Source organism: Mustela erminea, chromosome X (genome assembly GCF_009829155.1).
Source record: "Mustela erminea isolate mMusErm1 chromosome X, mMusErm1.Pri, whole genome shotgun sequence".
In the NCBI taxonomy this organism is placed as follows: domain Eukaryota; kingdom Metazoa; phylum Chordata; class Mammalia; order Carnivora; family Mustelidae; genus Mustela; species Mustela erminea.
In genome coordinates this window covers 114,267,617-114,290,556 of record NC_045635.1, presented here as the reverse complement: position 1 = coordinate 114,290,556, position 22,940 = coordinate 114,267,617, and the positions used below count along the sequence as shown (strand labels likewise).

At 39.1% G+C, this 22,940-nt stretch overlaps 1 protein-coding gene and 1 long non-coding RNA gene across 3 annotated transcripts; one reads left to right on the top strand and one right to left on the bottom strand.

Moving 5' to 3' along the window:
• Positions 1–703: 703 nt before the first annotated feature.
• Positions 704–4,539, bottom strand: LOC116582941. Of its 2 annotated transcripts, none has more exons than XR_004282560.1 (3): positions 4,116–4,536; positions 3,584–3,741; positions 704–746 (listed from the first exon to the last, which is right to left on the bottom strand). It is a non-coding gene; the product is annotated as an uncharacterized LOC116582941 (long non-coding RNA). The 2 variants fall into 2 exon arrangements; XR_004282561.1 differs by having other exon boundaries at positions 715–749; positions 4,116–4,539.
• Positions 4,506–15,889, top strand: MMGT1 (membrane magnesium transporter 1). Its single transcript, XM_032330811.1, has 4 exons — positions 4,506–4,852; positions 8,870–8,922; positions 11,099–11,202; positions 12,804–15,889. The coding sequence occupies exons 1-4, from the start codon at positions 4,774–4,776 to the stop codon at positions 12,961–12,963; spliced, it is 396 nt and encodes a 131-aa protein (XP_032186702.1). The 5' UTR covers positions 4,506–4,773; the 3' UTR covers positions 12,964–15,889.
• The last annotated feature ends 7,051 nt before the right edge of the window (positions 15,890–22,940 follow it).

The following is a 22,940-nucleotide window of genomic DNA, read 5'->3' as shown; positions in this document are numbered from 1 at the left end:
TGGAGGCAGTAGGAATGGAAAAGGGAGAAGGGAGGTGGGATTCAGCAGCCCATGCAGAGGTAGGACTAACCTGTCATGGAAACTGACTGGGCAGGTAGATGGGGAATGCTTGAGAAAGGGCAATTAGAAGACTACATCAAAGTTTTAAACCCGTGCAACCTGAAAATGTAGGGGTGCTAATAGCATTAAAATGGGAGTCATGGGGTGCCCAGGTGGCTCAGTGAGTTAAACCTCTGCCTTGGGCTCAGGTCATGATCTCAGGGTCCTGGGATCTAGCCCCGCATCGGGCTCTCTGCTCAGCGAGGAGCCTGCTCCCCTCGCCCCACCTGCCTCTCTGCCTACTTGTGTTCTCTCTGTCCAATAAATAAATAAAACTTTTTTAAAAATGGGAGGCAGGAGGTACAGCTTGGCTCTGGACTGGTTGGATTTAAGGGACTGGTGGGATGTCCAAGTGGAGGGTCTGCAATTCAGGAGTGAAATCAGGACCAGTGAAAGATGTGGGAGCTATAAAGGCAATATTGAAGTTATAGGAGTTCATGTGTTCTCCAAAGAACAGAAGGTAGAAAGAGACCCAGCTTTAAGGCAGTGGTATAAGGAATGTCTATATTCAAGAAGTGGGAGGGGGAACCTAGGTAGTTCAGTTGGTTAAGCATTGTTTAAGCGTCAGACTCTTGATCTCAGCTCAGGTCTTGATCTCAGGGTCGTGGGTTCAGGCCCCGCATTGTGTTCCATGCTGGGTGTGGAGCCTGCTTAAAAAAAAAAAAAAAAAAGTGAGAGGAAGAATAGGTCACAAATATCAGTTGGCGGGATGCCTGGGTGGTTCAGTCAGTTAAACATCCCACTCTGGATTTTGGCTCAGGTCATGATATTAGGGTCCTGCGATTCAGCCCTGTGTCTGGCTCCCTGCTTAGTAAAATTGGCTTGGGATTCTCTCTCCCTTTCCCTCTTCATCCCTCCCCCTCACCATGTGCATGCTTGCACATTCTCGCTCCCTCTCTAAAACAAAGAAACAAACAACAATAACAACAACAAAAAGCCCCCAATATTAGTTAGGACACAGTATAGTGCTAGAGTTTTATGTTCACTTCCTGAACTTATCAGCTCAATGTGCTAAAACAGCAAATTAGACTTTTGGTGTCATTTTCAGTGTCAAGGCTACTTGAAATAAATAATCATTTTAGCCCCAGACAAGTAACCTAGGATACTTTGTGCAGATGTGGTAATGAAACCCCAAGAGAGATATTAGTAGATCTAGAAATGGCCCAGAGAAGAGCAATTAAAATAAACAAAGGGGAGAAGCTACTGATGTTTTAAGAAAGACCAAAGGGATAAAGAGCTCCTTTAGTCTGGAAAAATTGCTAGAAGACTCTACAGAAGCAGCAGCAGGAATGATAATGGCTAACATTTACTGAGTACTCACCATGTGAGGTTATTCTTTTTATTTAAGATTTTATTTTTTTGAAGTAATCTCCACCCCCAACATGGGGCTCGAACTCACAACCTGGAGATCAAGAGTCGTATGCTCCACCAACTGAGCCAGCCAGTAGGAGCACCCTTCCTACCCCAAGTGGGATTATTCTAAACAACTTGTATGTGTTGTCTCCCTCAATCCTAAGAACAATCTTACCAGGTAAGTACTATTATTATCTCCACTTTACAGATGAGGAAATTGAGGCACAGTTAAGTTAAATAACTTGCCCAATCTCCCAGATAGTAAAGGAGAAGCCAGGATTCAAACCCCATCTGTTTCTAAAGCATATACTTTTAACCACAGGAGTATAAATCTTTCAGTAAACAAGTCTTCAAAGATATGAATCAAGTAACCACAGTCTTATTTACTGAGATTCAAAACGTGAGATGCCAAGGGGCCACTTAATACATTAAGAGGGATACATGGTTTCATTGTTTGAACTTCTTACACAAACACACACCATTTTTGTAAAAAAATAAAAAAGAGATGATGCAATTTCAATATAAATGTTGAAAATACTAGTCTACCCAGCAGGTAGTAAAATTCTAGAATTAGTTACCCAGGGAGGTTGAAATAAGTATAAATAGTTTGAAGAAAGATTTAGTACCTACAGTAGATATGTTCCTTTACACATACCTATAACAGCAACGTATTCCTAGGGAAAGTAGGTTTTTGAACTAGGTAGGAAAGGACAGAGCGCGCTGGAAAGAGGGAGAATGTGTGTGGGAAATGGAGGCACAACTGAGTGATGTATGAAGTCACTCGCCTAGTTGGGTGGCATGTAACCAAATTAATTAACTTGAAGATAATTTGGGAATGCAGTGCTTTCTCTATTCAACAGACTATCCTGGGAAGACGTGATGCGCCTTCATAAATAACATCTGGGTCGGAAATGCTTTAGAGATCATTATCCCCACCTTTAACAAATCCACACCATGTATCCTCTGTGCATATGGAAAATGACTGTTTCTTTAGGAAAACTAAAGGCACTTTTGGGGTCACCTAGGAATTTAAGTGTTCTTTCACATGAAGTTTGACTTCTGTTCTAAAAACTCATGAAAACAGTGCTGCCCCTAGCTGTACCTTGCACATTTGGAATGAACTCCAACCTAGAAAACAATGTGTGACTGGACCCAAGGTACTTATTTGAATGATACAATCTTTGGTAACTATGACTCTGAATGAATACCTTGGCTTCCCTTCATGTTAAAATCTACAGATGAGACCATTAAAATCCCACTCCCTGAATAGGAGTTAACCATTTATTTCTAGAAAATGCGAAACTAGCCTAGTTTCTTTTGCATTCTGCACATGGGTAAGATATTCAAAAGAAGAGAATGGGGGCATGTATCTTAGACTGTAGTGGACAAAACAAAATTCAATGCTTGCCCACTACCCTGAAGACTAGGATAATGTATGGTGGCTTATAGAAATACCAGATTTCTTTTCAAAGGAAAGGAACCAGACCTCAGCTCCCTTAAGAAACCTAATGATTTTTCTGCTTTGAATAAATTAATATTAGCAGAGATAATTTAATAAGATATCTGAAAGGCTATTTTAAATTCAACCATTATCAAAGCTAAAACCAAGGGTTAAGACTTTTTTTTTTTTCTGGTCAACTACCTTTTCTATTTTGCCACTTCCTGGGGTGAAGGAAGCACTTTCCTGTCAAGTACAGGAAGATTATTTCCTGGTTCTTCCTGATTGTGTGGTTTATAAATACGCCTACATTTGTAAGGAATACATTACACTGTACTTGACACTGATTGAGTACCGTGTCAAATCTTGGCTTAGAGGTGAAAGAATTGGAGTGGGCCCAGAGAAAAATAATGAACATAATATTTGTCCTCTTGGAACTTACATTCCAATGGGGGAAGAGAAAAAGTGAACAATAATAACACAACAAACATAATAAACAGGTAAATTATAGAATATTTCAGAGGGTGATACAGAGGTAGAGCAGGCTAAGCGGGCCAGGAATGGTAAGATTGCAAATTTAAAAGGCGTGTCCTTTGAGTGTATGAGAGTTAGCAAACTCTCTTTGAGTATATGAGAGTTAGCAAAATTGATGCAGCTCAAAAGTAGAATCCTGACAGGACTGAGGGCATTTACCTTGTGACATGCTGCTTACAACACTGTGCCTATGAGTCAGGGGGCACAGGAGGAGTCAGTGCAGAGTTTGGAAAAATGGATGAATTCCGTCTTGGCCATATTAAGTTCGAAGTGCCGCAGGATAGAAGTAAGCGATTAGCGGGTCTGGAAATCCAGGTCTGGAACCAAAGAGAGACATTTGAGATCGAGATGTCTCTTCGGAATTACGGTGTTATCGACGGTAGCCGAAGGGGTGGGAATGAAGAGGTAAGCTCGCCAAAGGAGAGCAGAGTGAAAGAAAGGGAGAATCTCACTAACGACTGTGTGTATTTTAGGGGATAGCAGACAAAGACAAATCAAAGAGGGAGAGTACACTTTTTTTCTGATCGGAGACAGACGAGATGGGCTGGCGTTTTGCGTGTCCTTTATTCCTCCCCTTTCATTTCTCCCTAAACTGGTTCTCTTAAGGACAAACCCTCCCGCGTGACACCACACTCCTTCGGACACGAGTCTTTCTACAAGACCTTTTGAAGGTAAGGAGAAGGGAACTAACTTTTACGGAGCATCCCACGCGTGCCACGTGCTTGGGGTTCCAAATACCGGGTTGTTCTCTTCTACACCCCACCCGCCTCCTCGCTTTCACAACCTTGCCGCCTTCAGCAGTGTGGGCTCCCGGAGGGCTGAAGCACTGGACAGGCCGGCAGAAAACAAAGGACCCAGCTGGAGGGAAAAGCAAAGCAAACAAACAACCCCCCCCAGCGAGGAGTAGAGACCCAGCGCCGCTAGCCTTGAACCTCCGCCTCCAGCTCTCCCGGAGCCGCGCCCCTCAGCCCCGCCCGGGCCTCTCCTCAGGCCCCGCCCCTTGCCCCGCGGCCCGCGCTCATTCGCTGGCGCCCTTCCGCTCCGCTTCCCCATTGATCCGCTTTTGCCTCCTTCGGTACGCTCTCCGCTTAGCTCCGCCCCCCACAGAGAGCGCACGCAAGCTCGGCTCGTGGTCACTCGCGGACCTTATTCCGTGTCGCTTTCCCCTTCTTCCCGGCATTCCTGCTTCCGCTTTCTCACGGCTCTTTGGTTTTTCCACCTCTGAGGCACTTCGCGCCCAGGGGTTCGGTGACGTCATCTCTCTGCGCTGCGCGGACACCCGCCAGTGGAAGAAGGAACAGCTCCGCCGCCCTTCGCCTCTTTTGTTGGGCTGCTGCTCCTCCGGAATCATGGCGCCGTCACTGTGGAAGGGGCTGGTGGGCGTCGGCCTCTTTGCCCTAGCCCACGCGGCCTTTTCCGCTGCGCAGCGTAAGTGCTGGGGGGACAGCGACCGCTCCTGTGTGGGACTCCGGGGGCGGTGTGTGGGAGCACCCTGAGGGAGTGTCGGACCGGGTGTCCCAGGAATGGTCATTTGAGCCCTTAGAGTTGGGGGGTGACTTCGAGAAGCGGCGTGGGGCTCCCCGGTGGAAGGCTCGGAGTCTGAGTTTGAGGAGACGGGCACCTGAGAGTGCAGCAGGGGTGGAAGGGGAAGAGGGTGTCTGGGAGAGAGGGCTCTGAGCTGACTGCAGGGTGGGCAAAGAGGGAGTCTCTCCGGCTGCGGGGTGACCAGGAAGGCAGTCTTTTGGGGAATGCGGGATAGGTGATGTCAGATCCAGCGTGGGGCTGAGCAGGCAAAGTGTCAGAATGAAGACTTCGGGTGCTCATGGTCCCATGACAACTAGGTGGACAACATCTTGGGCGCTCCTGGCTGTCCAGGTAGAGTGAGAAGTTAAGTGACCGTTTGCCTTATGGGGGCACTGTGTTACAGGAGAAAGAGCACTGGACTGGGAGTCTGGAGGACTGGTTCTGAAAAACTTGATTTACCGCTAAATCTGTGTGACCTTGGGCAAGTCATGTCCCTTCTCTGAGACTTCATTGAGGTGGATTTTAATTCCTGCTTTTTCTGTGTCACAGAGTCACTGGGAAGTTTAAAAGAATAAAGTAAAACTACTTTAACATACACATACTATTGTATCATCAAGAAGAAACTTGGAGTCTAGCAGAGGAGGTATAGCTGCCTTGAGACAGCTGATTTGTTTTTTTGTGGTTTTCCTTCTCTACTAGGCCAGGGGTCAGCAAACTGGTGTGTGGGCCAAATGCAGCCTCTCTCCTGTTTTTGCAGTGAGCTAAGAATGTTTTCACATTTTAATTTGTTGGGGGAAAAAGCAAATGAATATCATTTCATGACCCATGACAATTACATAAAATCCAAGTTTCAGTGTCCATCAATGAAGTTTTCCTGATAGACAGCTACACCATTCATTTAGGTATTGTCTGGCTCCTTTCTAAGTGAGAAGTTGAGTAGTTGACACAGACACAGTATGGCCTGCAGAGCCCAAAATACTTATTATCTGACTCTTTTTTCTTTTTAAGATCTTACCTATCCACCTGACAGAGATCACAAGGTAGGCAGAGAGGCAGGCAGAGAGAGAGAGAGAAGGAAGCAGGCTTCCTGCTGAGCAGAGAGCCCTACAGTGGGGCTCCATCACAGGATCCTGGGATCATGACCCAAGCCGAAGCCGGAGGCTTTAACCCACTGAGCCACCCAGGCGTCCCTATTATCTGACTCTTTAAGGAAAAGTTTGCTAACCTCTGTCTTAGATTGTAGAGCCCACAAGGGCAGCCCATTTTATTCATTGCTGTGATTCCGTGCCTAGCACAATGTTTTCGCACAGTAGGTACTCAATAAATTAGTCAAATGAAGGAAGTGAATTCAAAGTTGAACTTAATTCATTTGCTAGATTACTTTCCATCTTAGGAATAAAGTAGAAAATGAAATGTGAATTCCTTCAAAGCTCTAATTTTTTTCAAAATAAAACCTTTTGTTTATTATGTAGAATTAAAATGATCCAGTTATTTTAACTACTTTTTACATACATGTATTGACGTTTGTCTGATTGAAACTCAGCTTTATTTTTTAAATACATTTTTATTTTGAAATTTTGCAGAGAAGTTGCAAAGATAGTACAGTTACTATATACTCCCCACCCAGTGTCCTGCATTGTAACATCTATTACCATGGTATATTGTCACAACTAAGAAACTGATATTGGTATAATACTACTAACTAAAGTCAAACTTTTTTTTGGGTTTTACCAGTTTTTCCAATAAAGTCTTCTGTTCCAGAAATCAAGCAGGGTATCACGTTACATTTGGTTGTCATGTTTCCCCGGTCTTCTCTATTTTGTGACAGTTTCTCCAAATCTCCAGTCTTTAATGATAACAATATTATAGCTAACGCTTATTAAATGCTTACTGTGTGCCAGGCACTGAACTAAGCGCTTTACATGTATTACCTAATTCAGTCCTACCAAAAGCCCTGTGAGGTAGCTGTTGTTATGACTCTTGAAAGATGAAGTTGAGACACGCATAGCTGGGAAATTTGCACAAACTGACAGAGATGATGGTGGGGCCAGGATTCAAAGACAGGCAGTTTGACTCTAGAGCCTGTGTGCTACACTGCTTTATGAAATTCAGTTTTGTGTAAGTAGTTGAAACAGTGCTGTGCTTAGGTGCCAGAGGTACAGTGATGCCCTAAGGGAGTTCAAAGTCAAGTGGAATCAATAAATAATCACAATAAAGTGCTATAGATGCTATGCTAAGGGTATGTCAGGATGCATGGAGACAGGCTGGGGATGGGAGGTGGGGGACAGAGGGTTAAGGAAATACCTTAGAGCCTTGCTGCTCAAGGGTGTTCAGCAGACCAGCCTCCAGGGAATTGCCTGGGAGCTTGTTAGAAATGCAGAAACTCAGGCCCCGCCCCAGAGTTTATTGAATCCTAATCTGCATTTTAATAAGATCCCCAGGAGATCGGTCTACACATTCATTTGAGAAACACTACCCTAGAGATCAGGATACTGTGTAGTACTGTGTCATTTTCTACAGTTGGCTTCAGCTGTAAAATTTTACAGTACTTGAGCAAGGAGATGACTGAAGTCCAACCCCTTCATTTTACAGATGAGGAAATGCCTGGTTAGAGGTACTGTTCGAATCAGATTAGGCTGCATGCAAAGAAGAAAGCTGGCTAGGAATTGAACAGACAGTAGGAAGTTAGCCAAACCTATTTTTAGTATTGGATTGATGTTTCTTTTACACCGGTCCTAATGTTAAACCTGTAAGATAAAACTTAGAAATGTCTCTAAACACATTGTCTTTTAAGAGTGGCTGCATGTTCACTCACAGCAATTTGGGTCTTTAAGTCAACAGCACATTGTTAAGTAGGGATTGTGCCAGGTTTTTCTAGAATTAGGATTTTGTGTTTTTGTGTTTCTGATGAGATGAGAATGCCTTGTGGCATTTGTCCCTACAGTGGGACCGCTTTATAATGCTCATGTTGGAAAAAGACTAATACTCACCTTTGAAGCTAATTGTGTCATGTCAGATGGTAGCTGCAGATAACACACCTTTGTGCTACAGCATGCTCACCTTTGCTGGGATGAACTTTGTTATGGCAGAATGGCTACCATGTATCTAATGTAATCTTCCCATTATCCCCCACTTTACTGTTGCAGACAGGCAGTAGAAAGATACTGTATTTCTTTGATTCCAAGATACACTCCCCCTCCCACTCCTACATTTCAACAGTCTGAAATTGAGATACATGTTACAATGCACCAGAATGTCTTAAGGTTTTGATGAGATAAAGTCAGTGAGTGACAGGAAGTAGAGGAGCTGGTTTTATGATCCCGGCTGATCAGCTTCCAAATCCTGGTCCTTTTCTTTAATACCTTGCTGCTTTCTGAGGCTAAGGCAGCAGCAGAATTATGATTTAATCAGAGAGGCAGAAATTGATGTTCTGGAACTTCTCCTGTTCCACCACTGCCCCAACATACTCTCTCAGGAAAAAGCATGTCTGTACCAATATTACTTTATTCATACTACGTGATGGTGGTGCTGTATCAGAGTTGAGATTTTCTGTAGGATTATTCGTTTTTAAATAACTGTGATTTCTCTGACCATTTAGTGAAAGAAACTGTTAGTTTCAGAGGATTCTAGTTTTCCCATAGTACCGAAAGAAAAAAAATACGTTTAGGTATTTCTTCCTCTTACTTGTTCACCTTTCACTCTTACGGTGTTTTATAAGGTGACAAAGCAGGTCATGATGAAAGTAAAATAGTTCAAGATCGGGCTGACTGGCTTAGGAAATAGAGGTTTTTGAGGAATCCGGGATTAGCATTACTTTATGTAGCATATAAGTCAGCCGTTTCTTTGGTATATTGATTTGCTTGCATTTTAAGAAAGAAAAATGGGCTACAATTTCCTTAATGGTATGCTTCTGGTTTATAGATCGTTCTTATATGCGATTAACAGAAAAGGAAGATGAATCACTGCCAATAGATGTAAGTTTGTCATTTATATTCCGTTAAAATATATTTTAAAAATTAGCCACATAGCTTATAATAATTTTTTGCTGGTTCTTGTTCTCTTAAAAAATTTCCAGACATGAAGTAACATCTGTTCACTACTTTACTATTTGTCACTCATTGTAAACCCAAAGATTTGGAAACAAAAGATTTCTGTTTGGTTTCTAGAACTGTAGTTTAAGTAGTCATTCTAGAAGTTGTTCTGTTCATAGTCTGAGATGGACTTAAAAAGTTGATTATTTGACTTTATTTTACTTAGCAAAGTTCCTTTTTATGTAAAGTCTAAGAACAAGCAAAACTAAACATTGTTTATGGACATATATGTAGGTGGCAAAAGTAAAGAAAAACAAGGAAGTTTTTTTTTTAAGCTGAAATGACTGTGAACTTCACTCATCATTTTGTTTATCTCGAATGGATTTTAAGTGACAAAATAGTAACTTCTTTATAACAGAATCAAGCAGTAAGTGTAAAAAGTAAAACTGACCCCATAAAATAAAAAATGACAAGTGACCTCACTGCTCAGCAGTTCTGCTGCTACTCCCAGCAGTTTGGAGCATGTCAGTAGTTCAGCTCACCCCCTGTGCATAAACAGCAGTCTTTATTTACATTATGTATAGTTTCACCTAATCAAAAGAGTTTTTCTTTTAAGAAGTTATCTACATGTATATATGTATAGTTTTATAATTAGCCTTTTATTACTTAACATTATTTATCTTGACATAACTTCATGATAACTCACAGATTTGCCACATTCTTGTTCACAGTGCCTGTGATTGCATTATATGAAATAGGTCTTGGTACACTGGTGGTGGGAATGTGTAAGCTGGTATAACATGTGACGTTAGTTTTAATTTAGAAAGTTAGAGTAATAGCTTGTGGCTAATTTTGACTATAGTTGTCTGTAATAAAAGTTATGATGGGCGGGACTATTAAGCCACTCTCCTATCACCTTTGCAGTGTGGTAGGTTACCCCCCCCCACACCACACACATATCCATTTATAACTATTATTTTTAAAAGATTTTATTTATTTCAGAGAGAGAGAGCACAAGCAGGGGGAGCAGCAGGCAGAGCAGGTAGAGGGAGAAGCAGACTCCCCGCTGAGCAGGGAGCCCCATGTGGGACTTGATCCCAGGACCCTGGGATCATGACCTGAGCCAAACGTAGATGCTTAACTGGCTGAGCCACCCAGGTGTCCCTCATTTATATCTGTTTAATATAGCTTGCTTCTGTTTACAAATTGGGAAATTTGAAAAATACAGAAAAATCACAATCAAAATCAAATGTGCCTGTCTATCATCCCAAGTTGGTTAATATCAAATACTGCAAGTTTTTGATTGCACAACCTCTTTGGAAGACATTTTGGTATTACCTAATGAAGTTGAACATGGGTATACCCTCCCCCAGTGATTCTACTCCCATGTGCCAGGAGACCTACTGCAGGATATCTATATTGTCATTGTAAAAGTAACACACAGAAAACAGCCCACAGAGCCATCAGCAGTGGAATAAATAAATTGTGGTATTTTCATATAATGAAATATAAAATGCAGTAAAAGTGAATGACTGCAAGGATATACTACAACAGGGATGAATCTCCCAAAATATTCAAAAATGGGGAAAAGTAAGCAATACACATTTTAGAGGTACATACATAGCTGGTAAAATTATAAAGAAAAGCCTTAAAGAATTGATTAATATGCAGTTCAGTACAGTAGTTAACTTTGAGGGGGTTGGTGAAGGATATAATTGGAGAGGGACACGTGGGACTTGAAAGGTACTGGTAGTTTTATTTCTTAAGCTGGGTGGTGGGTCCAGGGGTATTCTTTTTCATACTCAATGATATTTAACAATAATACATTAACAAATTCTTAGTTGCTCTTGGAAGCAGGTAATAGTTGGTAAATGAGTTCTGAATAGCTTAGTACCTGTTTGCTATTGGAGCAAAACCTAGAAGTATTTTTCCACTGATACACAGAATTTATGGAAGAGTTTATTGTGTCTGAGTTCAGATTATTTAAAGCGAGAACTAACTCCTTGATAGGATCTGGGAGAAATACCTGTCAGAGGCTAAAAAGAGATGGAGGGAAAATTGTAAATTTTTATGACAATATTTTTATGTTATTTGATAATCTCAATCTTTATACTCACAGATAGTTCTTCAGACACTTCTGGCCTTTGCAGTTACCTGTTATGGTATAGTTCATATTGCAGGAGAATTTAAAGACATGGATGCCACTTCAGAACTAAAAAATAAGTAAGTCTTTCCCTTTTCATAGGCATTTCGATTCATAAGGGTTTTATTTCATTTATGTAATTTCAAGTGTATGTTTTCTGGTACATAAAAGTTGATTTTGCTTTTACATTTTGATGGTGCAGTTTGTGTGAATAATGAGGTCAAAATATCGAGGCAGTGTTTGATATGACAGAAAAATGGAAGTTGAATGACAGATGATTGACATTAGACTCAGAGGTCATGTTATATTTGCTTAAAATTATTTATTGGTTAGATGGGTGGAAGGGAATAGGTAAATAGGAAGATATTCCCTCAGAAATGTTTTCCTGTCATCCCTTCTTTTTTCCTTCCCTCCCCTCCCACACCCTTCCATTTTTTTCCCTCTTTTTATCTGCATGTCCCAGCTTAGTCTTTGGAAGAATAGGGGTTTTTGGTCCATTTTCTCTATCACTTGAGCCTAGACTGTGACCTAAACTGCTCTCTGGCCCTTTCCTATTCTTGGATTACAATATATTTGTTATTCTGTTTTCTGTTTTCTCTTGTGCTGCTTCTCAGCTATTTTCTTGAACCTGTCTTGCTTTTCTTTTCCGTATTTCCTACTTTCATAAAGTTATTATTTAGCTTTATTCAATTCCATCTCTGGACTTTACCTACCTTCTTGAGCCTGGCAGTTTTAACCCTTTGCAGTGTGTCCTCAGAAGGGTTCACAATAAACATTTATTTGTTAGAGGAAACTCACCCCCTTGGTACTTTTACTTTTCAGTTTACATTTTAGATAGTTACATGTCAGGCTTCCTGTTATATGTGGGAGTATGCTTGGAATTTTAGGTGGCTGGCTTTGAGATTGGAGTTTTATCAAGCCAGAGTTCTCTTTTTTGCAGGAAAATAGTGTTTAAACAAACCAGTACTAAAAGCCATACACTTAGGTGTTTGTGAACTTTTTTCGACTATACATAGCTCACTGGGAAAGAAGAAAGGATACTCTACTATCACCACCCACTATAGTTCTTACAAAGAGTCTACCAAGAATCATAGGCAAAGGGCCAGGAAAGAAAGAAGTAAAACAGAATGGCATTAAGTAGGTGGTAGCAAAATATATAAATTTAGTAGGTGGTAGCAAAATATATGAGTTTGGACAACAGTAGGTACAGAAGGGCCAAAACGAGTTTTTTTTGTTGTTGTACTTGAAAGATTCTTGGAAACAGATCTGTGAAATGATCGTATTGCTTGAATAGTGAGGGCCAAATGAAAATAATCAAGGGTACAATAAATGTACTGTTTTTTTTAAAGACTATTTGGCATGGGCTAGTTAGTGTTAAGATTTACAGAAGTGATTAAAGCTGAGCGATTATTTGTGTTATAGTCATAGGCACCTTGGAAGGAGTGGCTGAAAGATTTGAGAGCTTTATGTTGCTTTTCCAGGTTTCTTATTTTCCTTATACAGAAACAAACAAACAAACACGAGACACAGTATGATCGCTATGTGTCGCCTGATCTCATGGATTTAAACTTAGTTAAGACTATAACCCATAGCAAATTCATAATTCGTCAGAAGCCTGCTTGTTTTCAAATAGGCTTTTGTACAGGTGTATCTAAAGTGGATGCTTTTTTTTTCTTTTAAGGACATTTGACACATTAAGGAATCACCCATCATTTTATGTATTTAATCATCGTGGTCGAGTACTGTTCCGGCCTTCGGATACAGCAAACTCTTCAAATCAAGATGCATTGTCCTCGAACACATCATTGAAGTTACGAAAACTTGAATCACTGCGTCGTTAAGATTTTTACAAATTATCATAACAGGACAGGACACAGAGCTGGAATATTGGAGTTTGGGGTATAAAACACTCCCCCTATCATCAGTATTTATATTATATTGATCTTTCAGACCTAATTAAAAAAAGTCTATGGCCCTTGTTCGTACGCTGTCAATCAAATCATTAATGGAGTATAAGTTATCTGTGAAATGAGTCTGATCTTTCATAGAGAGAATTCTTTTTTCCATTTAAAACAAACCCTATCTTTTGTAAAAGTCACTGTTTTGAGCACATTTCTTTGAAAAATGTTGATGATTTTGTAATTATTTATTTTCTTAGATTTCTTTTGCACTTGAGTTTTTAGGATCCTTTTGGAAATAATGTGACTACTGCATTTTGCAGCATGAATGAAAGTTAAAAAGTATTTGGTTTTTAACAACAAATGGACTTCTCTAAAGAGACCAAAATGGTGGCTTATCGGTTTTTCTTATGACCCCTAAAAAATGGCTCTGCTTCAGCAGCTGCTTGCCAGTTTTCAATTTCTCATGACTTCTTGCCCCACCCCCACTCCCATATACCTTCTAACATCGGCTGTCTTGTTTCATCACTTCTCTGGGGTTCTGTGTGCAGTGAGTAATTCTTGTGTCAGAAATTCTTTGTCATAAATATATTTAACAAATTCAACTTGGTATAAAGCTACTTGTGTTCTCTTCATTTCTCTGTCAGAAATTTCCCCAATTGATTAAGTAGTTAAAGACTAGTTGAAGATAGACCACAAGACCCTTCATGATTTCATGAATTATCTTGCCTGTGTAGAATAGTAATCACTGAAGAAAACTGATTACTTGTCATCAGCCAGTTTAACTTATTCAAAGTCTCTGTTATTTTATTGCATACTAAACTCGCAAATTAGTAAAACTAAAGAAAACTTCTCATCAAAGGTAGGCTTCAAAGGCATTGGGACAAATATGTTTTAAATATTTGGAACTAGTATCTTCAATGAAAAGCCATTAATGTCATTTAAGAAACTGTTTTATAGCTTTGGATTCATTAGCCGGCTTAGAGTTTTTCCATCTTTGTTGGATGCTGCCGAAGATGAGGATGAGGAGACAGAGTAGACTTTTTTTTTTTTTTTTTAAGAAACAGTAATTTTGGCTTCGGAAATTTGGCTAGCCCTTTGATCTGCAGGGAGCTGAACGCTTCTTTGTAGAGAAGGCTGCTTTTGTTGAACTGTGCAGGTATGAAAACATTGCTTTCTTTGAATTGTGTAGGTGCAAAGGGAATAACTATGCAGACTTGAAAAGCAATACGCTTTCGGCAAGAGTCGTAAGATGCCCTTCTGCTTGATGGCATTTTTCCCATTAGAAATGGACCTCCGCTCTTCTATTCTGCCGGGTAACACATAGCCTCAAGGCATGAGACTCTTTTGTCCTTGAGCTTTTACTGTTGATTAGTTTTGTTTTGCCAACCCAATCTGTGGAACACTGACTCTGCTCTCTACGGAGAACAAAGTTAGAAATCTGCTGATTAGCCTAAGATAAATTAGAAATGAGTTAAAAATGGAATTCAGGGGTTAATGTGATGATAATTAAGTCAAAATATTGTATGAGAAACAAGCTCCTCCCATCAGGCTTGCCTGCCATTTCCTCAGGTATGACTTGATTCGAAAGAGCCTCTTCTCTTTGGGGGCTGCCTTCCTTTTTTTTATTATCCACATACCTTCAGTGCAGCCATTTAAAGGGTGCAGTTCAGTGGTTTTGTCATATATTTGTGAAATGATGCAACCACTACCACAATGCATTTTAGGACATTTCTATCACCCCTAAAAGAAACCCTGTACCCTTTAGCAGGGGGGCCTCTCCTATCCCCCTGCCCCAGTGCCTCCCAGCCCTGGGCAACCACTAAACTACTTTTTGCCTCTATCGATTCACCTATTCTGGTCATTTATTATGAATGGATTCGTACAATATCTGATCTTTAGTGACTGGCTTCCCAAGTATAGTTTTGTATTCTGTGTGGAGTGAGAACTTCTCCCCTTGAGAACTGGGATCGCTGAGGAAGGAAGTGGTTTGTCAAATCAGTAGATGGGGAGTAGGGAGGGCCAGACACTTAACCGCGTTTCTTCATCAATCTTAGGCTGAATGGTTTTCCCTTGTAACCAAGCACTCACGATATACTACTTTTTATAATATTTTGCCTAGTCTCTAGAATAGATATGGAAATCTTTGCCTGCCCAGTCAGGAAAGTCCCAGTAAAAATGATGCCTGAGGATTTGGCAGATAATTGACATAGTTTTCAGGTGCGTCTAACTTTGCTAGTAGCTTGTATACCTCGGGCCAGGTGAGCTTCCCAAATTTCTTCTTCAGTTTCCTCCAGTGAATTTCTGTTTTCTTTTTCCAATATGTACCATAGAACTAAAGGTGATTTGGGTGCATCATAACAGTGCTAAATGGATTAAATTCAGAATTTTATTTATAATGCTTTGAGACAGTCCATGACTACCTAGGGTAGTTTCCCACCCGCCCCCCCAAAAATGTAGTGATGTGAGCTAGTTAAGCCTGCAGTTGACTGCCATTTTAGTGACATTCAGAAGTGTGCACTCTTGGACGGCTCTCTAAAATGTAGGAAGAGACTTTTTAATAACTAGGGAACCAGCCAAATGCTATGGGCTAGTGGCCCAGCCACAGAAAATGCAGATCGGCGGATTGGAGACCATGATGCTCTGTAACTCCCTAATGATTGTTTCCTAAGCACTGTGGCTTATTTTTGAGTGGCATGACAGCATCTTCCTAGTTGTATGTGGCCTGTTTCCATGATGTATTGAGTAGTGTTGTTTGTTGTGAACATCGATGCCTGTAACACCAAGCTAAACACCTTCTTTTGGATATGTTTCCTCTCTTTAAATGGCCTTGCCCTGTCCAATAAATAAATGATTGTCTCACCCTGTTTTTGGTAGTGGTTTTTGTTTTTGTTTTTGTTTTTTAAATCTCATTCTCTTCTGCTTCTCTGTCCCCAGAAAAATGTAAGAGGTAATTTTATGACTGTATTTTTTTCCAGTGTGATGCTGTTCTACTAAATTCAATGGATACTTTACTTTTTATTGTACGTGTAAAGTCGATTTACAATTTTATGGGTTTTTTTTTAGAGTTGAAATAGAATGTGTAATCTCATTTATATTTATAAATTATCAAAGGATCTTTGGGGTATAAGAATTTCAGTCCTTGAGTGGCAGTGCCCAATCATTCCATCACAAATTTGTTATAACTTTACACTTAACGGGAAATCATTATGATTAAAAGCATCAGTGGGCAAATCCAGAGTCTGATGAAAACCCAAGGGGAAGTTCTGGTTTGTAAAACTTGGCACCTATTTGGAGTATTTTGAAAAATAGCACTAGCAATATTCAAATCTACCTAGAAATATCTCAAAATAACCTACAAATCAAATATTATTTAAAAAAGGAAAAATAAAGACGATATACGTATGTGGCAAAAACAAAAAAAATCAGATGGTGCAGAAAGGCATGCCATTAAAACTTGCCCCCTTCTCTCTCGTGCCTAATGCCTCTCTCCAAAGGTAACCAGCTTAGAGTGCCCTGTATATTCATTTGGGGGAAAAATTATTTCCCAGCAAATACAAGTTTTAAAAACTTTTTGTTAATGGAATCACACTGTATACACTCTTCTGTACCTTGCTGTTTTTGCTACCTGTGTCTTATAAGATCTTTCTGTATCAGAAATTACAGAAATATCTCATTATTTTTAATGACTGTGTGGTATTCCAATATAGGAATGTGTTACAAATGTTCAAACACTGATGGGATCTCAGGTTTTCAATATTTTACTACTTCTAAACCATATTGCAGTGAGCATACTTACACATATAATGAGATTATACCCATGGAGTTAATTCTTAGCAATAGAATTGCTGGATCAAAGGGTATTTTTCATTTTCAATTAAGTAGTTATTGCCAAATTGTTCTCCAGGAATCTTGGCCCAGTTATTCTCCCACATGTAATTTGTAAGAACAATTATTTCCAAGGCCCATGCTGATACTGGGTACTAAACTTTTAAACATTTGATCATCTGAAACAGAATAAACAATATCTTGCGTCATGCTTATTGATTACTTACATTTCATTTTCTGTGAACTGTGTGGTCATGTTCTGTTTTCTATTAGATGAATTGTTTTTTATTGATTTGTATGAGCGCTTTGTAAGATAAGAAAATTGGTCCATTGTCATATGTCTAAGAGTATTTTCCTCAGACTTATTTACTTATTTATGTAGTTAAACGTATCAGTCTTTATGGCTTTGGGGATTGCTGCCTTGCTTAAAAAGGCCTTCTTTACATTTAAGAATAAATTTAATGTATTTTTCCAGTACTTTTAAGTTTTTTTTTTTAACCTTTAAATCTTTGTTCGTTTGGACTTTATTTAGGTAGAAGGAGTGAGGTAAGGATTCAATATTTTTCTCCCTAAATGGCTATCTGGTTATCCCAACCCCACTTTCTTACTTTTCTCCCCACACTGATTTGAAAAGCCATCTTCATCCATATACTGAATTTCTGTGTATATTTAGATCTATTTCTGAGCTCTGCACTCTGTTATGTAAATTACCAGTCTTTTAATTATTTTAAGTTGCTGTACACTTTCATATTTTACATTGCTAGTCCATACTGCATTATTATTATTTTCAGGACTTTTTCTAGTTATTCATGTATGTTTATGTTTCCAGAGGGATCTTAGTATCATTTTGTCTATTCCTAGAATCCTACTGATATTTTTCTAAAATTTTATTTTGAAAAATTTCCAACTTAGGGAAATTGTGAAAGAATAATATGAGGAATGCCAATATACTTTTCATTTAGTCACCATTCCTAACATTTTTCCACTTTTGCTTTTGTTATCTCCAAATGTGCTTTTGTCCCCTCCTGAATAGTTCATGGTAAGTGTGGATTTCATAATCAACACTTTGCGACACCATGACATCCCTAAATATGTTAGTGCACTGTCCTATAAGATGAGGACATTTCCCATTTAACCACGATACCATTTTCACACTGAAGAAAATGGTGAACCATCCAATATTATATTCAAATTTCCCCTTGTGTCCCCAGAATGACTTTCATAGCCACCCCAACCAAGGTTTGCAAATTACATTGGTTAGTGTGTCTCTCCAGTCTCTAATTTTAGATGGTCCCCCTACCTCTTCTTTTAAAATGGTATTTTCTAAATAAACTTTATTTTCCAGAACTATTTTAGAGTTACAGGAAAATTGGGAAGATGGTGCAGAGTTCTCATATAACCCATACTAAGTTTCCCCTACTGCTAACATCTTAGGTTACCATGAGACATTTGATGCAAGGAAGGACCCAATATTGATACATTATATATAAACTACAGTTATTATTCAAGTTTCTGCAGATTTTACTTAATGTCCTTTTTGTGTTCCAGGATTCCATCTAGGATACTGCATCACATTTAATTGTGATGTCTTCTTAGGTTTTCTTGGCTGTGACAGTTTCTTACACGGTCCTTGTTTCTGATCACAGCTCTTTTTTTTTTTTTTAAGATTTTATTTGAGAGAGAGAGTGAGCACAAGTTGGAGGGAGGAGTAGCCAGAGAGAGAGAAGCAAACTCCTTGCCGAACAGGGTACGCAACACGGAGCTCAATCCCAGGACCCTGGAATCATGACCTGAATGAAGGCAGATGCTTAACCCCAACCGATGGAGCCACCCTGGTGCCCTGATCTCGACAGTTTTGAGGAATAATGGTCAGGTATTTGGTAAAATGTTCCTTTATTGGGATTTGTCTATCTTTACCATTTTATACTAGGATTGTGTGTGCTGTTGTTATCAAGGGTACATATTTATTAACATTACTTATGTTGATGTTATTTTTGATCACCGAAGTTAGTGTTTGTCAAGTTTCTCCACTGTAAAGCTACTCTTTTTTCCCTATTTCCATACTGTACTCTTTGGAAGGAAGTCACTATGCGTAGCCTACACTTAGGGAGTGGGGAATGATGGTCCACTTCCTCAAGGATGGAGTATCTACATCAATTACTTGGCATTCTTCTGCACAGGAAATATGTTTCTCCTTTCCCACTTATTAATTTATTCAACAATATATTTATATGAGTTTGGGCCCCTGGACTTTTTTTTTATACTTCAGGTTATCATGTAACCACTTTATTTTGAGGTTGAAATTGTTCCAGTTTTGGACATTGGGAGCTCTTTCACTGGGCTCCTGTATCCTTTTGACATACTCTCATTATTGTGGACTTTTTTGTTTTATTTGACCACTTCCTCACCTTCTGGCACTACAAGATGTCCCAGGCTCATTGTGTATACTTCCTTCCCCAGTCCTGGAATCAGCCTTTTCTCCAGGGAACCTAGTTCCTCTTATAGAAGGATGGTACTTGAAACCAGGATCTGAGCCCTAGTTGTACCCAGTGCTGCCAGTGTTTTGTTGCTTCGAGGCCCTTTGAGCTGACAGAGTAAGAAAATACATGTGTGTGCGCTAACCTGTGCATATACACACATATAAATATTTCTGGATGTAACCTCTGTATTTCTATTAAGTGAAACACAAATTCATACTGGTGTTCCATCCATCACCACATAAATCTTTCTAACCACCCCTCCTGCTGATCTGCAAACTCCCACTCCCACACTAAGAAACCTGGTTCCCACCATCTGCTACCTGTTCACTTGAATTGCTTACAAACCAGTATACACAGTTTCAGAAACATTACCCTGTTCTCCCATGGAAGACAACATTTCCAACTAGAGCAGTGATTATGTGTTGGGTTGCCATTTACTTACAGACCCCACTTATTTCCAAATTTACCCCCTCTCCTTCAGTGTGTTAGCTTCACAGATCTGTAATACAGTTAGATTGCTTTGTCACATTCTGCCTTCTACCCTGGGATTCCCCTGACCTAAATGATTTCTAAAAATTTATATACACCAGGGTTCACTTTTTGTGCCCTATAGTTCAGCATATTTTGAGAAATCCATCATGTTATATATCCACAATCACATTATCATATAGAGGAATTTCATAGCTCTAAAATACCCTGTGCTTCACCTGTTCAACTGGGGCCCCAGTTTACCAGTGGTCTTTTTACTGTCTTATCATTTTGCCTTTTTCCAGAATGTCATATAACTGGAGTCATGCACTATGTAGCCTTTTAAGACTGGCTTCTTTTACTTAGCAGTATGCATTCAAGATTCCTCCATGTCTGTCTGTGGCTTAGCTCATTGTTTTAAATATCTGAGTAATAGTCCATTGAATGAATGTTCCACAGTCTGTTTACCTATCATCTATTGAAGGACTTCTCCAGTTTTTGACAATTATGAATAAAGCTGCTCTAAACATTTACATGTATGTTTTTGTGTGGACATAATTATTCATATTAGTTGGGTAAATACCAAGGTACATGACTGCTGGGTCATATGGTAAGATTATGTTCAGCTTTTTAAGAAATTGCCAAGCTGTCTTGCAAAGTAGCTATACCATTTGGCATTCCCATCAACAATGAAGGAGAGTTCCTATTGCTTTGAATCCTTGTCAGTAGCTGGCATGGTAAGGTTTTAAGTTTTAGCAATTCTACTAGGTGTGTGGTGATATCCTATTTTATTTATTTATTTATAGAAAGATTTATTTATTTGACAGAGTAGAGGGAGGGACAGAGGGAAAGAGTCCCATGCAGACTCCTCGCTAGCTGTGGAGCCTGACACTGGGCTTGATCTCATGACCCTAAGATCACAACCTGAGCCAAAACCAAGAAGTCAGTCACTTAACTGGGTGAGCCACCCAGGTGCCCCATGATATCTCATTTTAATTTGCAGTTCCCTAATGAAAACGATGTTGAGCATCTTTTCATATGCTTATTTGTCAGCTGTGTTTGTCTTTTGATAAAGTATCTATTTGGATCTTTTTCCCGATTTCAAATTGTGTTGTGTTTTCTTATTGTTGAGTTTTAAGAGTTTTTGTAGATTTTGAATACAAGTCTTATACAGATGTGTGTTTTTCAAGTATTTTCTCCTAGTCTGTGGCTTATCTTTTCATTCTCATGACAGTGCCTATCACAGTGAAGTTTTTCATTTTAGTGAAGTCCAACTTAGCAAATTTCTTTTATAAATCATGCTTTTGGTTTTGAATTTAAAAGCTCATTTCCAAAGGGAGAGAGGGAAACAAACCATAAGAGCCTCTTTTTTCCAAAGATTTATTTATTTATTTTAAAGAGAGAGAGAGAGAGAGAGAGAGAGCAGAGGGAGGGGCAGAGGGAAAGAATCTTTGAGCAGACTCCCCACTGAGCATGGAGACTGATATGGGGCTCAAGGTGGGGCTTAGTCTCAGGACTCTGAGATCATAACCTGAGTGGAAATCAAAGGTCAGATGCTCAAGCAACTAGCCACCTGGGTGCCCTACCATTAAAGACTCTTGATGATAGAGAAAGAACTAAGGGTTGATGGAGGGAGGTAGGTGGGGCATGGGCTAGATGGATGATGAGGATTAAGGAAGACATTTTTGATGAGCACTGGGTATTGCATGCAAGTGGTGAATCACTGAATTCTGCTCCTGAAACCAATATTGCAATGTATGTTCACTAACTGAAATTTTAAAGTAAAAAAATTCAGAAAATAAAAGCTCATTTCCAAACCCAAGATCATCTAGGTTTTCTCCTATGTTTTTTTTAAATAGAATTTCATTGTTTTTCACTTTATATTTAGGGCTATGATCTATTTTGAGTTAATTTTTGTGAAAGATATAAGATCTGTGTCTAGGTTCCGTTTTTTCCATATGAACATCCAGTTGTTCCAACACCATTTGTTGAAAAGACTATGCTTTCTCCATTGAATTGGCTTTGCTTCTTTATCAAAAATGAGTTGACTATATTTGTAGCTCAATTTCTGCTTTGTCTGCTCTGTTCCATTCATCTATATGTATACTCTTCCATCAATACTATACTCTTGACTCCTGTAGCTTTATACTAAGTCTTGAAATTGGGTAGTGTGAGTCCTCCATCTTCGTTCTTATTTTTCAGGATTGTGTTGGCTATTCAGGGTCTTTCATCTTTCCTTATAATCTTCATAGCCTGTTTGTCAATAACTACAAAATAACTTGCTAAGATTTTTATTGGAATTACTTTGAATCTATAGATCATGTTAGAATTGAAATCTTATTAATACTGAATCTTCCAATTTGTGTACATGGAGTATCTCTTTGTTATATAGATTTTTGGTTTTACACAGAGATCCTGTACATATTTTGTTTGATTTATATGTATTCATTATTTTGGTGGTGTTGCAAATGGTATTGTTTTATAAATTTCAAATTCCAATTTTAATTGTTGGTATTTAGGAAAGCAATTGACTTTTGTATGTTAACCTTATGTCTTACTCTTTATTATCATTTTTAAATTTTAGGAATTAATCTTGAATTTTATCATATGCTTTTTCAGTATATATTGAGATAATCATATATTTTTTCTTTTATGTATTAAAGTGGTAAATTATAAGAATAGCTTTTTAAGTGATGACCCATCTTTGCATTCATGGGATGAAGCAGGTGCCCATTAAAAAAAATACAGCTTTCTAGGATTTTTGTTTTTCATGATTTTCTTTAATGTTAACCCTACTTTTATAAAAATTTCTTCAAACCACAGGTTTGGTAGTAAGACTAGAATTCTGCTAAAAGTTGGATTTATTTCTTTCATGATTGTTCTTTTTAAAGATTTATTTATTTATTTTAGAGCAAGACAGAGAGAGAGAGCAGCAGGGAGGGGCAGAGGGAGAGAGAGTACCAAGCAGACTCTGCCCAAAGTGTGGAGCCTAACATGGGGCTAGATTTCATGGCTCTAAGATCATGACCTGATTTGAACAAAGCGTTAGTCACTTAACCAAATGAAGTACCCAGGTGCCCCTATTTCCTCCATTGTTATTAAGGACACTAACCTCCTTCTTTGCCATACTTGGTATGTCTTTCT

What these genes read in the sequence shown, in the direction of transcription:
- MMGT1 (XM_032330811.1), top strand. Translation starts at nt 4,774, where the DNA reads ATGGCGCCGTCACTGTGGAAGGGGCTGGTGGGCGTCGGCCTCTTTGCC. An exon ending in GGCCTTTTCCGCTGCGCAGC is followed by an intron (nt 4,853 to 8,869) that starts GTAAGTGCTGGG and finishes TCTGGTTTATAG; the next exon opens with ATCGTTCTTATATGCGATTA. An exon ending in ACTTCAGAACTAAAAAATAA is followed by an intron (nt 11,203 to 12,803) that starts GTAAGTCTTTCC and finishes TTTTCTTTTAAG; the next exon opens with GACATTTGACACATTAAGGA.